At 35.2% G+C, this 20,454-nt stretch overlaps 4 protein-coding genes across 4 annotated transcripts; 2 read left to right on the top strand and 2 right to left on the bottom strand.

The window, feature by feature from the left end:
- The first annotated feature begins 3,324 nt into the window (after nucleotides 1-3,324).
- LOC106367927 (growth-regulating factor 4) lies at nucleotides 3,325-6,149 on the top strand. Its single transcript, XM_013807795.3, has 4 exons — nucleotides 3,325-3,966; nucleotides 4,059-4,253; nucleotides 4,542-4,839; nucleotides 5,470-6,149. The coding sequence occupies exons 1-4, from the start codon at nucleotides 3,750-3,752 to the stop codon at nucleotides 5,891-5,893; spliced, it is 1,134 nt and encodes a 377-aa protein (XP_013663249.2). The 5' UTR covers nucleotides 3,325-3,749; the 3' UTR covers nucleotides 5,894-6,149.
- A 31-nt stretch (nucleotides 6,150-6,180) lies between these two features.
- Nucleotides 6,181-7,084, bottom strand: LOC106367928. Its single transcript, XM_013807796.3, has 4 exons — nucleotides 6,853-7,084; nucleotides 6,674-6,784; nucleotides 6,511-6,591; nucleotides 6,181-6,424 (listed from the first exon to the last, which is right to left on the bottom strand). The coding sequence occupies exons 1-4, from the start codon at nucleotides 7,078-7,080 to the stop codon at nucleotides 6,350-6,352; spliced, it is 495 nt and encodes a 164-aa protein (XP_013663250.1). The 5' UTR covers nucleotides 7,081-7,084; the 3' UTR covers nucleotides 6,181-6,349.
- Nucleotides 7,085-7,262: 178 nt separating this feature from the next.
- LOC106367926 (serine/threonine-protein kinase KIPK1-like) lies at nucleotides 7,263-11,626 on the bottom strand. The gene is made up of 3 exons (XM_013807794.3): nucleotides 11,408-11,626; nucleotides 8,848-10,770; nucleotides 7,263-8,270 (listed from the first exon to the last, which is right to left on the bottom strand). The coding sequence occupies exons 2-3, from the start codon at nucleotides 10,662-10,664 to the stop codon at nucleotides 7,424-7,426; spliced, it is 2,664 nt and encodes an 887-aa protein (XP_013663248.2). The 5' UTR covers nucleotides 10,665-10,770; nucleotides 11,408-11,626; the 3' UTR covers nucleotides 7,263-7,423.
- A 508-nt stretch (nucleotides 11,627-12,134) lies between these two features.
- Nucleotides 12,135-15,143, top strand: LOC125578183. The gene is made up of 3 exons (XM_048740522.1): nucleotides 12,135-12,318; nucleotides 12,404-12,840; nucleotides 14,877-15,143. Exons 1-3 carry the CDS (start codon nucleotides 12,135-12,137, stop codon nucleotides 15,141-15,143), a joined length of 888 nt encoding a protein of 295 aa, XP_048596479.1.
- Nucleotides 15,144-20,454: the final 5,311 nt, after the last annotated feature.

Genomic DNA, 20,454 nt, shown 5'->3' with positions numbered 1-20,454 from the left:
TTGACTTGGTTATAATAAAAAGTAATTATATTTCATTTGAATTTGAAAGATAACAGTAACTCAATATACTCACAACATGAGTGATTCGACTAATCTAACTTATATTTAAAATCATAAATTTGACTATGATAATAATATATAATTTTATAAGAATAGTAATTTATTTTATAAATATAAATCATAGAACAACTAAAAACATAGTAAAATGAAAATAAAATATTAAACAACTGTTACAATTTAGTTATTTTCTAAAATTTATATATATACATGAGACTTGAGAATATTATCGTTATATTAATTTATGTAATTTGGAATCAGACATTTTAGTTTATTTTATTATTTTTTATTCTAAACACAGTATATCTGAAGCTATACATAATCTTCATAAAATATATTTACATATTTAAGACAACAACCACCTAAATGCAAATAAGAAATTAATCAAAATTTTAATATATTTAGAATAAAAAATATTATAGTTGAATTCAGAGATGCAATAAAAATTACGCAAATGATAACTAAATTGATTGTAAAAACAACAAAACCGATTAAATATAACATATATAAAATCATATGTATTATTAAAATAATATAATATTATAAATATAAATGATGCATCCAAATTATAAATTAATTTAAAATTAAAAGTAAATAGTAATCAATTATTATAGTTTATTTATTTTAAAAATATTTATATCTGTGTATGAGCACGGAAAAATCACCTCGTAAATATATAATTAGGCATGCATGTGGTATCACGTGAAGCCTCGCGTGCTGGCTTTAATTGCCTTTTAGGCCCACGTTGACTCAGCTTGGCTCTTCTGCTGTAATATATACGTTTCATTCCTGGTAAAAGAAGTATTGAATCAAAGTTTTTGACACAGTGTCCTAGAAAACGTATTTGTCTTCTCATGGACATGTGACCTCAAAACTTCTTACTGTCGATAGATAAAACCAAATAGACCCAATAGTCAAAATCTTTGTGTGGATTCAAATAAAAACAATCAATGAACATAATAAATCTAATCCACAATTGTTTTCTTCTGAAAATTTTGTTAGTAATAGTCTATTAATAACCAAAACTGAACAATTCTGATAGACAATGGTGAAAAGCTGATTGGAAACAACAGCCGATTCTCTTGTGGATTCTTTCGTCGTGAGTCGTGACTCGTAAAGAGACGACATTATAGAAAAGAATCTACCAGCAGGATCTCAAAAACAACACATGGCCCGGCCCATCGTAAAAAAACGTAAATAGTAGGCAAATTGCGTAAATAGAGGGTAGCTTTCGTGGGTAAAAAAGTAAATTACAAAAAGCAACACATAATTGGTGGTGATTTGGTCTCGCATTATACAATGGGACCCAACGTCTGCGCCCTCGTCGGAAACTAGGGCTCCTCCTAAAGCTGATTTCGTTTTCAAGCTCGGATTGATTTTCAAATCAAGTGGGTGGAGTAGTTTTGGGCCGGGCCCTCTTTTCATCTCATCTGGTCTTAGTTTTAGCACGTGACCCAACCTTCGTCCACTCAAATTTTCTCAAATCTCTAGGTATTTCTGGAACTGTCATTATTCGTCTATGTTCCTTCCTTCTTTCAGTTTTGGTCCTCTAAAGAAAGAACAACAAATCTGAATCCATTCAGACATATATTTACTTGAAATAAGAATGTAGTCTAGTAGTTTGCATTAATGGGTCATCATAATATAAAACTATTCTATGATTTGTTTGTTTTCATCAAGCTTTCACACTTTTGTTTCAAATTTGATATCCAATGTGCTTTTTGGTTTGTTGTTCCTTATAGTGAAGACAGAACAAGTGCCAAGAGGTGTTAGTAGTGCACGTGACTCCAAATTTTATCAAAGATATATGATGACTCCACATATACACACAAAGAAAGTATACAACATGTAATATCTAACGTAATCCATGGGCCATGATATAACGCAAACATCACATATACACACAAAGAAAATATATACATGTAATATCTAACGTAATCCATGGGCCATGATATAACGCAACTAGTTTAGGTTATTTAGGAATAGTGCAAATAAATGCCGCCGAAACTGGTGGGAGTGAATGAATAGAAGAAACTCTTACGAAGGATCTCTCGCATTTTTTGTCAACAAAAAAAAAAGGTTCTCTCGCAAGGCTGGCTCACTCCTAGATGAAATATCGTTATCGTCCTTTGCTCATATTTATTACTTTATTTCCTCAAAACTATAAAATAATACTATCATGGCACCACCAAATAAAGATACTTTGAAATTAATGAATGTTTTTTTGTATTTATTCAGCGGAGTGAGTATATAAATGCATGTTTCTTACTTCATTTAAATATTTTTTTCTCAGTTTACTTGGCCTTTTCTGGTAGTATATTATTCCACCACTTATCGATATAAGGTATTCTAGCGAGCAATTTTTTTTTCCTTTCTATAATATCTGAAATATCTGCATCTACGTTATAATATTTCCAAATCCATAAACAATCACTGATAATTTCATTTTTTTAACTCGTAAATGGTCTTCTAAACGAAATTTGTAACCTGTAAAACAAGTCCAACTTCTTTTGGAAAGACCAAACCAGTCGCTACCAATCCCCCACACCTTCAAAAAGAAACCACACAATACTAATATTCAGTTTCACTTTTACCATATAAACCAAAGTTGATGAAAAAACTTCCAAATGCATAGACGTTACAGATGATTTTTAATGAATAATAATAAAGTAACGACGGTTACAAATTAGAGTAAAGTAAATAGTTTATTAGCCAAAACTACACAGCTACTATTAGTGTGTTGTTTACTGGTATGTGTCACTAAACTCAAATTCAAATCTACATACTGCATGAAAGAAAAAAGAAAGATAAACATTATTAGACAAGTAAAAATGCTAAAATAGTGATATACTTACTAATCTAATTATATATTTAGTAGTTTGTTGTAAATAGAAAATGGTTAGTCAACTCACTTCTAATATTATAGAATCCAGAGATCAAAATATATTGCAGCTTTCTCCATATGCAGTCTACAGTGTCATACACTGCACATCAGTTGACCGGGGAGTTAGTCAAATCCAGTGATTATGTTCAGAATCTAATACATTTGTAACACAATCTCTGAAACAAATGACATCTGCATAAAAAAAATTGAAGGTTACGTTACATCACATTGAATGGATCTTTAATTACAATATCTTAAATAATAGGCTTCTCTTTTCTCTTTAAGCTACTACTTAATATGGAATATTAAAATGAGATATAAAAGGAAGTGATATTTCCAAGGCAGTGAGAAACATAAACACTGCAGGTACTACTATCTCTCCATCTGCAAGCATCTTGCAGTGCTTTCTTTTTGTGTTTTCTGATTTACTAAATTTTATAGTAAATAAAGAAACCGTTTTTAATTCAAAACACACATTCAGATATTATAGAAAATCACACTCTTTACTCTAAATTTTATTTCCCCTCTCAACTGTCTTGTCTCATAGTCTTTTTCTCTCTATCAAGTTCCTTAATAAAAAAAACTCTTTTCATCTTTCTCTTAGCTTGCTCTAGCAAACTACCTGCAAAGAACAAAGTGAAAAAAAAAACTCTTTACTTTTTGTTGGGGTCACAAGCCAAACACATAAGCCTTTTGTTGTGGTTGTCTTTGCTTATTAAGCCACTCTCTCTAAGACACAAAGAAGTGGGGAAAAAAACTATCCCAAAAGCAACCAACACATTTCTCTGTCTCTCTCTCTCTCTCTTCCATGGACTTACAACTGAAGCAATGGAGAAGTCAGCAGCAGAATGAGTCAGAAGAACAAGGTTCTGCAACTAAGATGTCTAGCTTTTTCTTTGATCAGATTCAGTCTCAAACTGAAACTTCTGCTGCTGCTCTACCTCTCTTTGTCCCTGAACCCACCTCTTCTTCCTCATTCTCATGTTTCACTCCTGATTCTTCCTCTTCCTCTACAAGGCACCTCAGTAAGTGTTTCCTGTTTTTTTTTGTAAAGGGCAAAGACTTCTTCACTTAAATCTTGAAGTTGTGACTGATTTGTTGTATGTTAAATTTGTAGAGATGGGAAACTTCTTTAGCTTGGCACAGCGGCAAGAACTTGAGCTACAAGCACTGATCTACAGATACATGCTGGCTGGTGCTTCTGTTCCTCAAGAGCTCCTCTTGCCCATCAAGAAAAGTCTCTTCCATCAGTCTCCTTTGAACTTCCTTCAGCATCCTCTGCAACATAACTTCCCTCATCACCAAGCTTCTTGTGAGCCTCTCTCAATCTATGTCTTGCTTATACTTTTAATTTTAGAAAGAAAAATCTTTCAAGATCTATAAAACTTCCAATTCCTAGACTCACTAAATAATAAAGTAAATACATTTTATCTTTAAAAGGCTACTTTGCAATCCTGGACTTTAAACCTTTCTAGAAGATCTATGAGCAACGTAGAAGAACAAAACAAGTTGGGGTTTATGAAACATTATTAATCACTGTCTTGAGTGAGATTTTTTTGTTGGTTGTTAGTAACAACATGTTTTACTAATGAACACACAGGGTATTGGGGGAGAGGAGCAATGGATCCTGAGCCAGGGAGGTGCAAGAGAACGGACGGGAAGAAATGGAGATGTTCGAGAGATGTTGTAGGCGGTCACAAGTATTGCGACCGCCACATCCACCGTGGTCGAAACCGTTCAAGAAAGCCTGTGGAAACAACCGCCAAAACCGCCACCACAAACGCAGCATCTTCCTTTGTCTTAGGCGAGGAGCTTGGTCATGGACCAAACAATCTCTTCTTCTCCTCTGGCTCTTCACATCATTCATCTCCACATCTCCACCTTAATAGTCATCAAAGGTACACACAAAAAACACTCAGTTTAACTGAAGTCATTATTCTTTTTGGTCAAGAGTCTTGAGAGTTAAGACAAGTGTTTTGCATAATAACAGAATACTAATGACAAAGGTTTCAATACAATGATAAATGTGTAGAAATTATGAAAAAATTTGTTGTTTGGGATATGGGCATAGTTATTCCACTGTGAATTGATGGTGTGAGGAAAGGGGTAATGTTGGCAATTGGGTGACAGAGAGACTTATCATCATTTTTGTGAAAATAAAAAAAAAACAAATTCTTCTTTTGTTGAGAGATAATGATAAAAGTTGGATGTGTGATAGAGAATCTAACTTTTCAATCAGAGAAATAGAAAGAGAGAGTATACTTATGTATTTGAAAATAATGTGATGGTAGGGTCTCAGTGAAAGCTGACATAACCTGCATAGAAGAAAAACAAAAGCTCTTAGATTCTGCAACCACTTCCCCTAAAAACTCATTTCAGGAAAACAACAACAACTTCAATTATTGATTTATTTATTAGTATGACTTGCTTATTGAGTTAAATCAGTCTTTAATCTCTAGCTAAATGGATTAAAAAGTTTAAAACCTTTTTTGTTTGGATCCTCTTTTGACAATGTTCATGTCTAACAGTTGTCCTTCGGACATGAATCAAGAAAGCAACAACAGCAAGAGGCCATATGAAACTCACAGTGGGTTCAGCAATGGAAGATCAGATGATGGTCACATCCTGAGACCTTTCTTTGACGATTGGCCAAGATCATCTGACTCTACCTCAAGTCCATTGACCTCATCGACTTGTCATCTTTCCATCTCCATGCCCGGTAACCCTCCCTCAGACGTTTCCTTAAAGCTTTCCACAGGAAATGAAGAAGAAGAAGCAAACATGAGAAACAACAACAATAATGAGAGGGAGCAGCAACAAAACATGAACTGGTGGAGCAGTGGAGGGAACCACAACAATATGGGTGGGCCATTGGCTGAAGCCTTGAGGTCAGCCTCCTCAACGTCAAGTGTTCTTCAACAAATGGGAATCTCAACTCAAGTCTTTCACTGATGAAAGTGTTGCCTTTGAATCTGCACTTTCTGCAGATGGTTTTTCTATGAATTGTTTTTGCTCTGGTGATGTTGTTAGGCCTAATTTGCCTGCTTTGGAACTGTTTTCTTTCTTCCCTCTGCAGTAATTTATGTCTAAACTTTGAGTATGTTGGTGATAACTGATAACTATGTCACAAGTCAGTACCTGAGCAGTTTCTTGGGTTAGATGTTGGTGATAAGTATGTTTTAATTAGCTATTTCAGATCCTTATAATATGATTGCATCTCCATTGAGGTACACATGATATAAAAGGAAGTGATCATATTCTTATCATTCTTATATTTGATGCAACATGTTACATGGTAGCTCAGTTTTTAATAGAGATGACTTGAATATAGTCTTCATACAAAAAAAAAAACTCATACAAATTTTAAGACTCTTTTAAAAGGTAACATCCAATTCTTTTGTTTCATTCTCATTGCAAGGCTCCAACAGTCTTGTTGATCTCCTCCAGTTTCTTCATCCTTACTCTTTCGCTTTCAGCAAGTAGCTGCCAAAAGAAAAAAGTCATCAACATACAATAGATCTTGCTGTGTATGAAGCTACAGAGCTTTAATTCTTTGAATATAATTATACCTCCATTAACATGGAAACAAGGTGAGTTTTCTCTTTGTTCTTTTCATTGAAAGCTTCTAATGTCTCTTTGTATTCCTTCTCCTGTCCATATCATTCTCTTCTGTTAAACATAAGTTTTAGAGCATAACTCTTTTCTTTTTGTAAGATGAAAATGTGAAAGAACCTTCTTCTGACAGCTTTGAGCTAAAGATTTGATATCTCGATTCGCCATGTCGATTTTCTTCCTCACCATTCCAACTTCTTTTCTCATAGGATCTCCCATGATCTCCAGCTCCTGTTTTTAGTTACAAACATTATCAACTTCTTCTAGTCTGAACAGAAAAAGGCTTTTTATGTACTTACTTCCAATGTTTGAGTCAAGCATCTTGTAGCTTCCTCTGCAAAGCCAAGCCTCTGTTGAACTTTCTCCTTAACAGTCATCTTCTTCCTCTCGATCTCTTCTTCTCTGGCTTGAAACCTTGACACCGCCACTTTCCATATCTCTTCGTCTTCGTTCTCCTCCATTGGAAGCTTCCCGTTGGTGTTGACTGCAGAAGCAGGAGCAGCAGCTCCTGAGTTCTTGATACTCATTTCTTTCTTGTTTATTACAACATGTCTCTCCCAACATCTATATATGCACTTTAAGTGTCTTTGTCTTTTGCTTTTGCTTCAATTTAAGCTTCTGAAACGAAGTTGCTTTGCTTTTACACCATTCCAAAATCAAAACAAGCAATCCCGCCAAAAGTAAAAGTTAAAAAGTGGAGCCAAGCTGATGATCAAAGATGTCTTTTTGACCTTCTTCTTTACTCTTTAGTGATTGCAAGATGAGATTATATCTCAGAAGAGGCTACACTTTACATATAAGACATGATATAGATTACAACAACGTTTACTCTGAATACTTTTACCAGTCTTAGCTTAAGAACCTTTTAACTTAAAACAACTCGAACTCAAGATGGTCCCCTATGGCTTTACATTCAAGATACCTATCATCATTGCCTCCAGGTGAACCCTGTCCAAAGTCGTAGCAATCCGGCAGCTCAGGAGGTGTTGCGCACCGGATAAGAGCCCAGTTCAACCCTTCAAAGAAAGGATGTCTTTTGATCTCTGCAGATCCTTTCTCTGTCCCGAACCGGTTCTCTGGTTCTTTCACCAGAAGCCCTCTGATCAAATCCTTCGCCTGGAAGCTCACAAGCGGGCTATCAGGAAACTTGAGGTTCTCCAAGACAACATTAGCCAAAGTCTGGTCGTTGTTGTAGCCTTTGAAAGGCGTTTTCCCGTACAGAAGCTCGTAGAGAAGAACCCCGAAAGTCCACCAGTCAACCGCGGCGCCGTGTCCTTCTCCTTTGATGATCTCAGGAGCTAAGTACTCGTGTGTTCCCACGAAGGAGTTGGATCTTGCTTCTGTTGGTTCAGCCACGAGCTGAGGCAACGATGATCTCTTCAAGAGTTGATCAGCCCGTTTCGGTTTTCGACCTTCTTGTTGTTGGTTTGAGGAGAGTCTTGGACTGAAACAGGAGACCTGGCAAGACTGTTCGTTGACGCAGAACGGTTGTATGCAGTTTGATGTGTTGTATGGACCTGACATTCTTGCGGGATCTGGAGGAGAAGTTGATGTGAGAAGAGTTGGGTTCACTGCACATCGAAGTGAGAGGTCGAAATCTGTGAGCATGATGTGTCCATCTTCACGGACTAGAATGTTCTCCGGCTTCAGGTCTCGGTATATGATACCAAGCATGTGTAAGTACTCCAATGCAAGAAGGATTTCTGCAACATAGAACCTGAAAACAAATATAATATCATCAATTAACCAAACTAGCCCTGGAAATTTGAACCTAACCGAACCAAAATTTTAGTTAGTTTGGTTAGAAACTCAGTAGTTTTTTTTTGAAAAATCGGTTTTTGGTTTGGCAATCGGTTTCTTCTTAAAAAAAATTTATATCCAAACCGTATCCAAAACCAAAGCGAACTAACCGAACTAACTAACAAAATCGGTTAGAGGTTCAGTATGATTTGGTAGGTTTTCTAAAAAAATTGGTTTTCAGGGTTGAACAATCGGTTTTCTTCTTGAAAAAAGAGAAAATTATACCCAAAACCTGAACCGAATTAACCAAATTTCTAACAGAACTAACCGAATTTATCCAAAATTTTAACAAAATTAAACAAAATCTCTAAAATCAAAAACTTTGGTAGGATTTTTTAAAAATCGAACTAACCAAATACCGAACTGAAAATTCGGTAAAATTTATGTTGAACTGAACTAATCGAAAACCAAACTACCCAAACCGAATAACCCGAACTAACTGAACCCACAGGCCTAAACCAAACTAATGACAATTTAATAAATGCAATCTTTACCTTGCTGCTGGTTCAGGGAAACATCGACCTAGCTGCTTCTGTCTAAGCACGTGAACATCTCCTCCAGGACAATACTCCATGACCAGACAAGACAAGTTATCCGAAGTAAACTGAGCGTACAACGTAGGAAGAAAAGGATGGTCCAACATTTTAAGTATTTCACGCTCCGCTTGTGCCCTTGGACTCTTCTTCCTTCTCGCCAAGAACTCGTTGTCCATAACCTTTATAGCAAACAAACAGTTCGTACCAATCAGCTCAGCGAGATAGACCGTTCCTATATCTCCGCAACCGAGTTTCTTCAAAAGGTTGAAGTGTCTTAACCCCAAAGAGCCGCCGCATTGCAACTTGACGTGCTTAATCGCTTCCCATCTCACATCCATCGACATGTGAGGCTTGTTCCCACAGCTGAACCTGCTGCTAAGATTGCTCTCTTCGCTCATGCTTGTGCTCCTGCTGTAGTCGCCAAGACTGTCTTTTGAACTCAATGAGAACTCGAACTTGTTACCACTGTCATTATTGCTAGAGGAAACGTTTTGTTTAATGACAATAATCTCAGCTTCAGAGCTTTGACTAACATTACAAGAACCAGATGAGTTCTCATCGGCTACTTGATGAGCTTCTTTACCAACGTTATTTGAGATAGAGCTCAAACTGTCTGAGCAAATCTCAGGAGTCTGACTAGTAGTATACGAGGGTGGTGGTTGGTTATTGATGATGCTGGTGCTCTTCAAGGAACAGTGACATCTTTGGCAGAGGAGTTTATTTGCACTAGAATCTGTTTCTTCATCCTTTTTAGTTGAAACAATCCCAATTTTCAACTTCTTCTTAACCAAAATCTTCTTCTTCGGCTGCTGCTTGGGACGTGGAATCATTCTTGTTACCGTTTTGCTCTTCTTTGTTCCTGCACCATCCAACTTCACTGTCTGCTCTAAATCCAGAGTGGTTGAGAGAATCTTCTTTTCAAGCTCTTCTGCATTGTCTTTCTTGCTAGAATCAGAAGGCAGTGAGGTAACATGTTTGTCTACTTCTTGCACATCATCCTCAAACGATTGAGCAGAAGTAGAGGTGATGTTTTCATCTAACGCTATCTCACAATCTACACTGCCAGAACTTAGACAAGACCCAGATCTGTTGGCTTTATGCAACACCTTAATCTCCAGCATTTGATTTCCCACTCCAAAACTGGTTCCACCTTGAGATGGCTCATAAACAGGGCTAGAAGTCTCTTCAGACCGTTGAGACACGCTCCTCGAAGTGCTTGGTATATCTTTGTTTACCGATGTCTCATCAACCAAGGTGCCTTTACCCTTATCCACAGGAACAACTCTGGTGGATTGATTATACAAACTCTTAATCCTATCTGCTTCAGAGACCCTCGGAGAAGCAGCTGCTGATTTAGACAACCGTTTCTGAGCAGCCATCTCCGAGGCCTTGGAAATGCAGCGGTCCCTCAGAGCCTGCTTCAAAGAAAGCGAGTCAGCAACTCTAGGAGACTGAGGCGTCATTGGCTTCTTCATGGCGCTTCTCTTTGAAGGGCTAGTGGTCCTGCTTGGACCAGCACTCGCGCTTGTCTCAAAGTTGTTATGGAAAGAAGAACTCAGTAGCCTCCTCGTCGGTGGTTTCACGGGTATAGATTGAAAAAGCTTGTCAATGTCGTACTCGAGAGAACCGTGATACTCTCGCTGCTTACGCTCTGAGTCTTTGCTTGATGATCCTCCCAAAGAAGGTTTACCATGTCTCCCTGAGTGTACTTTTGCTAATCTTACTTCTTCATCTTTCTCTTCCACAATTTCACAGGAGCCAGCAAAAGACCCCATTGCAGCTTCTTTTTCTTCCACAGTATACAAAAACCTCTAAGGAAAAAAAAATCAAATATCCATCTTCTATGATCTGTTTCTAAGCTTCAGCAACAAGCATAGTAACCTGAAACAGAAGAATAAGCAAAAAAAAAAAAAAAAACTAGTAGGTCAGGTCATTATAGTTTATGAAATGAAAAGGAACAAAATCCAACAGATCTAAAGTAGGTTTAGTTAATTATAATTTGCACACTATATATATAGAGAGAGAGAGATTAGTTTTAAACTTAAAACAGAGAAAAAAGAAGACATTTTTTTTAAGGCAAAACTCTAATAGAAAATTTATGAGTTCGTTGAAAGTAAAGTTAGCTGAGTAATGTGAAGACAGAACAGACCAATCATTTACAGCAAAATCAAACCGCGTCAAGAAGAAAGCTTTGAGCCATGAAAGATGAATAACTCTCAGATCTCATTAAACTTGATTACATATTAATTATGATTTACAGGATTCGATTTAATCCAATTAAATTTAATAAAAAAGACCATAAAATCATAAGAGTGATTTCGAATGCACAAAAGGACAGTGAGAACACAGAGAAAATGAAATCTCAGAAAGAAAAAAGGAAACAAATTTAGAGAAACATTACTAAATAAGGTGCACAAATCTCATGTAAACATAAAGCAATCAAAGAGAGTTGCAGAAGAAGAAAAGGTGCAAATGAAGGCGTACGGGTAAAGATAGCTAAAAGAAGAAGAAGGCTTACGCAGATGGAAAGAGCTAAGCTTTTGATGTGGAACTCAAGAAATCGAGTGGATTTGGAGCTCGGATAAACCCTAAATGTACTTAAGCTTAAAGAGAATCCGAAGAGAGATTGAGGTGAGGAGAAGAAGGAGAAAGTAAAAGTGTCTTTTCTCTTCTTCTTAATTTCTGGAGGGTTTGGTGTATTTTTTTTATTTTCTTTGGGTGAATATAAGAGATGTGATCAAGTTGAAAAACATGGTGGGCTCCATACCATATGTTTGCGAGTCTTTCATATTATTTGCGTCACGATAATATTCTCTTCTTTCTTTTTTTTTACCTTTCATTCCATTATTTCATGAGATATTTATCATTATTCCATATCGAAATCTGCATTCAAAATATTTATTTTAATTGAATTTCAGAACAAGAATACATCATATTACATTTACGTTGTTTTTCTTTATAAACCCTATTGATTGATTTGGCCGGCTCCGGAAGGAACGTATTTAGTGCTACAGAAGGACTAACCCAAAAGCGTACTATACTACATAATCTGAGTTTGAAATATCTTCTGACTAATACCAGAGAATTGACTAATCATCTGTTACGGCTCACCATATAAATCATTTGGGGTGAAACTCAAGTTCAGATTAGCCAAATATTGATAATTTAGTTCTTTAAAGAAATCGAATCCAGAACTAATGTAAAGACGCGTGATTCCTGTTAGTGCGAATTTAGCCACCCGGAGCATGCCTCCCTTCGCTTGCAAGAGATGTGGAGGAACAGAGGATGATGTACATGTCTTCATTACATGTCCTTATGCGGCCACTGTCTGGGACTTAGCCCCGATCCGGTGGAGGCTTGATAGCTCTACTTCTTCCCTCGTAGAGTTACTAACGCAGGCAGAAAGAATGTTCTCTCTCCTCCGTGAAAGTGATTGTCCCTCTCTGGCCTTGGTTACTATGGCATCTATAAAAATCTAGGAATAAACTCTGCTTTGACGATCAATCTTTTACAGGGATGGAAGTGGTGCAAAAGGCAATTAAGGATGCTAAAGAATGGCAAGAAGCTCAATTGTCTCAAGCCAAACCACTCGCTATTCCCCACCCTCCTTTACGCCACAATAGCGCTGATTACAGGTGTGAAGTCTCGGGCCCAACATGCCATGTGGATGCAGCTTGGAGTCCAGTATCGGATTCATGCGGCATTGGTGGCATCTTCAGCGGACCTATTCACCCTTCTCTTCCCATCATCCGGTACAACCGGCGTTTTATCTCAACAACTCTTATGGCGGAATGCCTAGCTATTCGTTATGCGGTCATGACGGCTGCCTCGTCAAACATACGTTCCCTCACTGTGTTCTCAGATTCTCAAGTCATTATCAAGCTCCTGAAGACAAAGGAATCTCGACCATTACTCTTTGGGATTTTGGATGACATCTATCATTTTAGTAAGGTTTTTGAGACTATTTCTTTTGTTTTTATATCCGCTTGCAAAATTTGGATGATGATTTGGCTGTGAAAGTTGTCCTTGTAAGAGAGGAAACTCTATCCTCTCGTAACGTCTGAAACTCTTTTAAATTATGAATGAATAATAGTTTGATAAAAAAAAAAAACTAATGTAAATACACACTAACCCCCAAAAAATTACCACTGCACTACCGTCACTTTACATATACGTTGTTTCTCTATAGAAGAATTGTATTCGTTTAAACACCTAAATAAAAAGTGAATTATGGCATTTACTACTTGTCTAGCCATTTATATTGTATATCAATGTCATCTAGTCATGTCAAAGAAGAATTCACCCGCGATTTTTTTGGGTGATCAATTATTTACTTACACTATTATCATGACAAATTTGACCATAGTCAAAATTGCATAACATTTTGCCCATCATTTCTTGAATCAGTGACTAGCTGAATCTACCCAGTCTATACTACACTCGTTTCTAAAACTTGTGTGTCAGGCTGATTTTCAATTTTGTTTTGCTCAAAACTGGTCTCCATTTGAATTTTTTTTTTTTTTTGAAAAACTCCATTTGAATTTTATTAAGATCACTAGAGTTCTTTGTCATCCACCCAGCTCGATTTTCAGTATCTCTTTCACATTCACAATCCTACAAAATTAGTAATAAAATAACAATAACACACAAAATTATCCAAGGCTTAGCACCCATCTTGGAATTTTAATGTGATTTGTAGAATACTTAATTAGTAGTGTGATTTATATTGTTAGGTACTTATATCGACGTGATATTTAAATATTTTGAAATTTCATTTAAATAATTAAGAAAACATTGTGCCGATGAAAAGTAACTACTCTCTTCCCTGTATGTCTCAATTTACTGGGAACAATTGGTTGGTAAGATTGGTCAGAAATTATAAATAGCACTTAAAAAGTAATATTTGTGACCTTGGAACAATACTGTTAGACCATCTCCAATGTATTTCTCTATTTTTACCTCTAAAATAGAGGAACTCTATAATAGAGTTGGGTTTTACTCCAATGTATTTCTTTAAAATAGAGATCTCTACATATAGAGCAAAATATAGAGGAATGCTATTTCTTCCTCTATAAATAGAGGAGAAAATAGCAATCTCTATTTTAGAGGCAAAAATAGAGATGGGTTGGAGTGATTTTGCCTCTAAATGCTATTATAGAGGTAGAAATAGAGGTGGGTTGGAGATGCTCTCAGAACAAGAGAGGTACCCAGTGCGCATTTTATTTCAAAACTTCTTTGCGACAATTTTTTTTTTTTTTTTTTTTTTGGCTCAACTTCAACTTATCATTCACCAATTCGTGGTAACGAGATTACAACCTTACAAGATTTTCACCCCACATACAATATCGGGATCTAGTATCACACAGGAACACTTAGAAGGATCCTGCGCTACCCGAAACAATCCGATATTGCATTTTTCACCACTACGAGAATAAGATCATCCCACTACCGGGATGAACCTTCTCTTAACCCCTAAATTAGACCACACGATAGAAAGCAGTGAAAACAACAAACGGACAATGAAACTTAAGCAGGATTATAGTATAGAGCAAGCAGTTGATTTCCAATAATCTGAGTTCAGTTCGAGTATCAATCACCACAACACCTAAAAGGTGTATTCCAGCCTCGGTTCATACCCGTCGTCTTCCACTACCTCCATCCTTAGCCAAAAACCGGACAGCTACATCCGGATTGAAAAAGACGGACCTTGACAAACGGTTGGCATGACCAATACCTCAAATCACAGCTTCAAGAGGTGCAAAACTCGTACCACCGGGATGACCGCGGGCCGAACACCGGCGCAGGGAAGTAGAGCTTCGCCACGCTTCCCGACCAAAACCAAACCTCCGGTTGACTACTCCATCGGCTTGAATCTTGGAGCGTGATGTCCCTGAGAACCAGAGAACAATCCTCCATCCACCGCACTGTGAAAACTCTTCTCCACCTGACTTACCTCCACGCTAGGATGTTGATCTGTGATAGAGAAGGTGTCAGACCGGTTCACGCGCCGTCGTCATGAAGCACTCGTCGAAGATCTGAAAAGTAGAAAACTAGATCTGACCGGTACTTCGATCCTAAACGCCGACTCATCTCTTCTCGGGTCGCACGGAAAGCCTCACCGTCTCTCCAACGAACGTCGGGGACCGTCACCGTCGAGCGAACCGCGTCTTCACGAGGGCTCGAGCTGGCTCAGAGAGACAAGCATATCGACTAGGGTTGACCGAAGAGGAGAAGAGCAAAGAGAAAAGAAGTAAAGGGGAAGAGATTCGCCTCCGGCACCACCGCAACGGCAGGCCGGAGCTAGGGTTTCAGATTAAGAGAGGCGGCTTCTGTGTTACGATGGAGAGAGAGCGAGGTCTTTGCGACAACTTAGTTCAAAGAAAAAAAACGTTTTCTCTATTTTCTATTTTGAATATATTTTATTTCTAGAAAACCCCAGTTTTATTTGTCTTTCAAATTCACAATATGACTTCAAAGTTCAAACAGTAGATAAAAGTACCGAACATACAATTAAAAATTACGTCTGTTACTAACAAAGGAAACATTAATGATTAACGAAAGATATGCTAAGCAGACAAAAATATGTAAAGAAACAAGAATTACGTTTTTTTGCTCAAAAAACCAGATATGACTCGCGTGTAAATAGAAGAATAATATGACTGCATGCTCAGTCGGATTTTTTATGGTAATGGTACATAAAATGGCAAGTAAAAATAGCATATTGGACAATTTGAGGGTTAACTAAAATTTTCCTTTTCTTGTTGCGTGTGTTTTCCAGTTTATGATTTGACTACTTAAAAAAATGGTTAGAACTATAAAAAATTAAGTACCATTTTTCAAAAATACCATCAATTAAAAAATATACTAATATTTGGGTTTATAGTTCAGTGATTATTGTGTAGTGTTTAGTATTAAAAAATTAGAGTAGGGATTGAGTTTATATATGTTCTATAAATATTTTTTAAAATTAGCTTAGTGTTATTTTATTATAAATTTAGAGTATTTGTAAAAATAATTATTTATTAATAGTAAATTTGAAAAATGGTATTAAATTTGTGGTAAAATTAAAATTTCCTCAACTATTTATCCCTAAACCTTTTATTTATATATGTTAAATTCAGATTTTAAGTTAAGTACTTATTTCTTATACAATGCACACATTTATAAATTATCTATATAGTTATATATTAATGAAATACAAAAGGCAAGATATTTAGAACTGTTATGTATATACGTACTATGCAGGGTGAATTATAATGTAAAGGGTTGTAACTTATAAAATTGCAATATACGTAAATTTGTATGTACTATAAATAAAGATGTATCAAGAAAGTATCGTACGTGGTAATAATTTGGCTCATTATTTTAGATGTAGCATATTTACGGGGGTTGACTGTGTAGAAATGTAGAATGGTGAGTAGAAATGTAGAATGGTGAGTCAACGGGTCATAATATTTCTTCGGATCTCGTTAAGTGGAAGATGGAAAAGGTACGAGAAGAATCAGATAAACTTCTAACTTTAAGAGCACTCCCATTGAGAATTTATAAGAGGAGTTCACACAGAAATCAAGAAAAATAAAATAAAATAATTTAATCACATGAACCTCTCTCTTCTAAAGCTCTCTCGGCTGAAACCCTCTCTCCTAAAGTTCATCACTGTAGCACGGGCCTCACGTGTCGTAGCGACCCGCGATTAATTTAGTTTTTTTTTTTTTAAATAAAATCAAAAAGAAAAAGAAAAAAAATTAATAATAAAAAATTAAAAAAAATGAACCCCAACAGGAGGTTCATTGATACAGATGCTCTAAGACCCTATGATTAAATATTTTGAAAATAATACTACTCATTAAAACTTTAACACCATTTTTTGCCAACAAATAAGTTAATTTTCTGTGAAAGTATCTTGATACAGTAGTTTAACTAAGGTTTATTGATGATTTTACACCAAAAAATCTGGATTTAGAATTCCCAAAAACACAAAATTATGTGAATAAATGGAAAAAAAACTTACAAAAAATTTATAATATTTATTATAGCTTCTAATACCATAATCTATGATAGTGATAAATATAACACTGTATTTTTGAATATAGCAAAAAGCCTAAATCATAGTTGGAACATGGAGTAATCATATACTAATAGACTTCATAGGCCCTTGACAACCCTTGAACCTAGGATTCCTCTTTCTGCGCCTTTAATCTCTTCCCTCTTGCTTTCTTATTCCCAAAATTATACTTATTTTATACTTTTTTTTTATCAACTTATTTTGTACATTAACTAACACAAACTAGAGCATCACATGCACTGCGCCCGCTTCTAATTTCTTACTTAACCAAGTAATCTAACCATTACATCAAATTATCAAAACATTATTATTATGGAAGCAAAACACATGCACGCGCCTAAAGAAATAGTTATGAGCCTGCTTCTTTTAAATGGTTTTTTTTTAGTGTTTGCATCTTTTCAAGAAAAGGATTGATGGAACGGAACTTAGATTGTGTATATGGAAAAGAAACAAGTTTCACATCTACCATCCTTAATCTTGCATAGCTATATCACCTAATGTTTTGGGATCAATCCAACATGAAAGATATATCTAATAGACTAATACTATAAATTATATAATTATATATATGATAAACTAATTAACTTATATTGTCCAAAAAAACTAATTAACTTATAAATGGAAGCGTGGTAAAGAGTTAGTAAAAGCTAAACAAAATCATGTTAACTTGCAGGGAAAGTGGAGATAACAAGATAGACAAATGTTATGTGAGATTTTACAAATAAGGGTGACCGCATTTAGAAGAAAATTAAGTGTGATATACTGATATGAAATAACTTGGAACTCTATCTACTGATAAGATATATCGTATGGATGTTTGAGTATATAAATAGCCAAAAAGGTGTATGCATCTAAGAGCATGTGCAATGCTGATCCTTAACCAAAAATCCTTAAAATTAAATTATTATAATAATTTATGGGACTCAAACAATTTAAGAATTTGTGTCAACTTTATCTTTAATCCCTAGCTAAGAATCGTTTTACTCACAAATAGTTACTGTACGCGGACTCCATCGCCACGTGGAAACCCATAATTGGCTACTATTTATTATTCTTATTTTTTTTAGAAAAACCTGAAAAAATTAATAAAATAATTAAAAAAATTTGCCTTAGTTATCAATCCATCAGTATCAGCGTTGCTGATGCTCTAAGATTAGACTATCTCCAATGGCTTACTTTATTTTTTACTCTAAAATAGAATTTGAATTTGTTCCAATGATATTTTATTTTAGAGTAGAAAATAGAAAGATGAACAAAAAAAGAATAAATTACTCTATATTTGAAATAAACCTATTTTTTATTCTATTATAAAATGAGAAATAGAATATCATTGGAGCATTTTTTATTCTAAATTATATTTTAGAGTAAAAATAAAGTGGAGTTGGAGATGTTCTAACGTAACTACTTTATGTGGTCTAACCAGCTAAAAGTCTCTAGCTGTGACTTGAAATTTTCAAAGAGCAATAAGTGCGATATCTAAATTAGGGGTGAGCGTTCGGGTACCCGTTCGGGTTCGGGTCGGGTATTTCGGATTTTCGGGTATTTCGGTATAGAGGTGTAGAACCCGTTCGGGTATTTCTGTACTTCGGGTCGGGTTCGAGTATTTTAAGTTCGGTTTCGGTTATTTCGGATCGGGTTCGGATATTTAGATTTTGAAGAAAAAAAAATGAAAATTTTCATTTCTCAAATTTCTTGTATTTAAATATATAACTTTTCACTTAACTATTTTTTATTTTTAATAGATTACATGGTTAATAGATTTGGACATAACATTTTCAAACTAAAAAGACATTAATTTGGTTATTGTTTTTAAATTTTGGATGTAACTTTTTGTTAATTGCTGAAATAAATAGTTTGACATGCATTTTAAGCGAATAGCAAATCATCTTCTACGTAATTGTATGTATATCATATGAATTTAAAGTATGTGTAGTATCAATATAAATATTTTATATAAAATGAAAGATGTAAACTATAAATATAAGGTTAATTATCATATGTTTGGTTATTTTCGGATATCCATTTGGGTTCGGATATTACCCGTTCGGGTTCGGATATCCAATCTCTCCTAATTCAATACCCGTTCGGATATTTTGCTACTTCGGTTCGGATTTCGGTTCGGGTTTTTCGGATCGGGTTCGGGTGCCACTTTGGATTTCGGATAAAATGTCCACCCCTAATCTAAATAATGCTTTAGAAGGATTCATCCTGTTCTCACAACTGGATTCACTCACTAGTAAATAATTAAAGATGTATAAGCTCACATACATATATATCTTATGAAAAACTCACATAAACATGCCTAAATATGCCTAATATAGTTAATGAAAAACAAGCATCTAGAATTCTAGATCAAATTAACCATGAGAAACCGCACATATTCTTAATGATATCTAGAGAAAAGTTGATCAGGATCTTTAAATATAATATTTTTCGAAGCTTTACTCCATTTTGACAGCTCTAATCGTGTTATATGTTCCTTGTTTCACTGCAAATTAAACATCTCACTATATAGTTTCTTTATCACTTATGGTAAAATGGTCTAATGAGTTCATGATGTGATTAGTGGACGACTATGATTAAAATCCTCTTCCTGCTATTGTAGACGTTTAAACGGACTAATTTACATGTTCCGAAGATTAGCATGGACTTTAGCTTCGAATCACGACTACTAAAATAAAAGAATAGTGTAATTTACGTATGGATGTTGATAATTATTGCGTGGACGGCTAGCGAAAACAACGGTGTGGAAGAACAAATGATTCGAGTTTTATTTATATTTTGGATGACTATTAAACTAAACAATATCAATGGGAGCTATAAGATCTCAGAGATGAGGATCCTAGGAAGATGATATGTATAAAATAATAGAGGAAAAATCAAATTAGTTTTGGTAAAATAAAAAGAATTTTTAGAAGGGAACAAGTTAGAGAATAAGGCAGCCAGTATTGGTTTCACGTGTTTGTGTCGACAGGCCACACCCCCCATAAAAGGCTTGCTTGGCGTTTTTGTCTTCGTATGCATCTATAAGACTATAATCCACTCACCAAATTTTGCGTCCGTTTATTTATTAGATTTCTCAATTATATATTTTGAATTCAGAAAAACTAAAAGAATAATACTACAAAGAAAAAAAATAAAATCGAATATGGGTTATTGTACCTACTGTTTTTGAATGGGACTGTGAAAGATATATAATTAGATTCTTCGGAAAATTGCATTATTTATGAACCGTGTAATAAAAAACCTATATACAAATAATTGGTTACAATTTATTTATATATAACTAGATAATCCTCTTATAGTTCCAATCATTTATATTCTTCACAAGTCCTATTGTTTATTTCACCTATAGTATTAGGGGGCCAATTTTAGTTCATCAAAAAGCAAGAACTCGATGGTGATTGATCGCAATACTAACAAACATTCTAAAACATGTAAAAAACTCTGTTTTTACGTTTACATGTTATACACTACTTTTGTAAACTTTATATAAGAAA

This window comes from Brassica napus, chromosome A9 (assembly GCF_020379485.1).
Source record: "Brassica napus cultivar Da-Ae chromosome A9, Da-Ae, whole genome shotgun sequence".
Lineage (NCBI taxonomy): Eukaryota > Viridiplantae > Streptophyta > Magnoliopsida > Brassicales > Brassicaceae > Brassica > Brassica napus.
Note: the sequence above shows the minus strand (reverse complement) of the source record. Positions and strands in the feature narration are given on the sequence as shown.

Coding starts and splice junctions, on each gene's coding strand:
- LOC125578183 (XM_048740522.1), top strand. CDS start 12,135: ATGCCTCCCTTCGCTTGCAAGAGATGTGGAGGAACAGAGGATGATGTA. Junction 12,319..12,403: donor GTTCTCTCTCCTCCGTGAAA/GTGATTGTCCCT, acceptor AATCTTTTACAG/GGATGGAAGTGGTGCAAAAG. Junction 12,841..14,876: donor ACATCTATCATTTTAGTAAG/GTTTTTGAGACT, acceptor GTGATAGAGAAG/GTGTCAGACCGGTTCACGCG.
- LOC106367926 (XM_013807794.3), bottom strand. CDS start 10,664: ATGGGGTCTTTTGCTGGCTCCTGTGAAATTGTGGAAGAGAAAGATGAA. Junction 8,271..8,847: donor TTCCCTGAACCAGCAGCAAG/GTAAAGATTGCA, acceptor ATTTGTTTTCAG/GTTCTATGTTGCAGAAATCC.
- LOC106367928 (XM_013807796.3), bottom strand. CDS start 7,080: ATGAGTATCAAGAACTCAGGAGCTGCTGCTCCTGCTTCTGCAGTCAAC. Junction 6,785..6,852: donor GCTTGACTCAAACATTGGAA/GTAAGTACATAA, acceptor AACTAAAAACAG/GAGCTGGAGATCATGGGAGA. Junction 6,592..6,673: donor CTCAAAGCTGTCAGAAGAAG/GTTCTTTCACAT, acceptor TGATATGGACAG/GAGAAGGAATACAAAGAGAC.
- LOC106367927 (XM_013807795.3), top strand. CDS start 3,750: ATGGACTTACAACTGAAGCAATGGAGAAGTCAGCAGCAGAATGAGTCA. Junction 4,254..4,541: donor CCCTCATCACCAAGCTTCTT/GTGAGCCTCTCT, acceptor ATGAACACACAG/GGTATTGGGGGAGAGGAGCA. Junction 4,840..5,469: donor CACCTTAATAGTCATCAAAG/GTACACACAAAA, acceptor CATGTCTAACAG/TTGTCCTTCGGACATGAATC.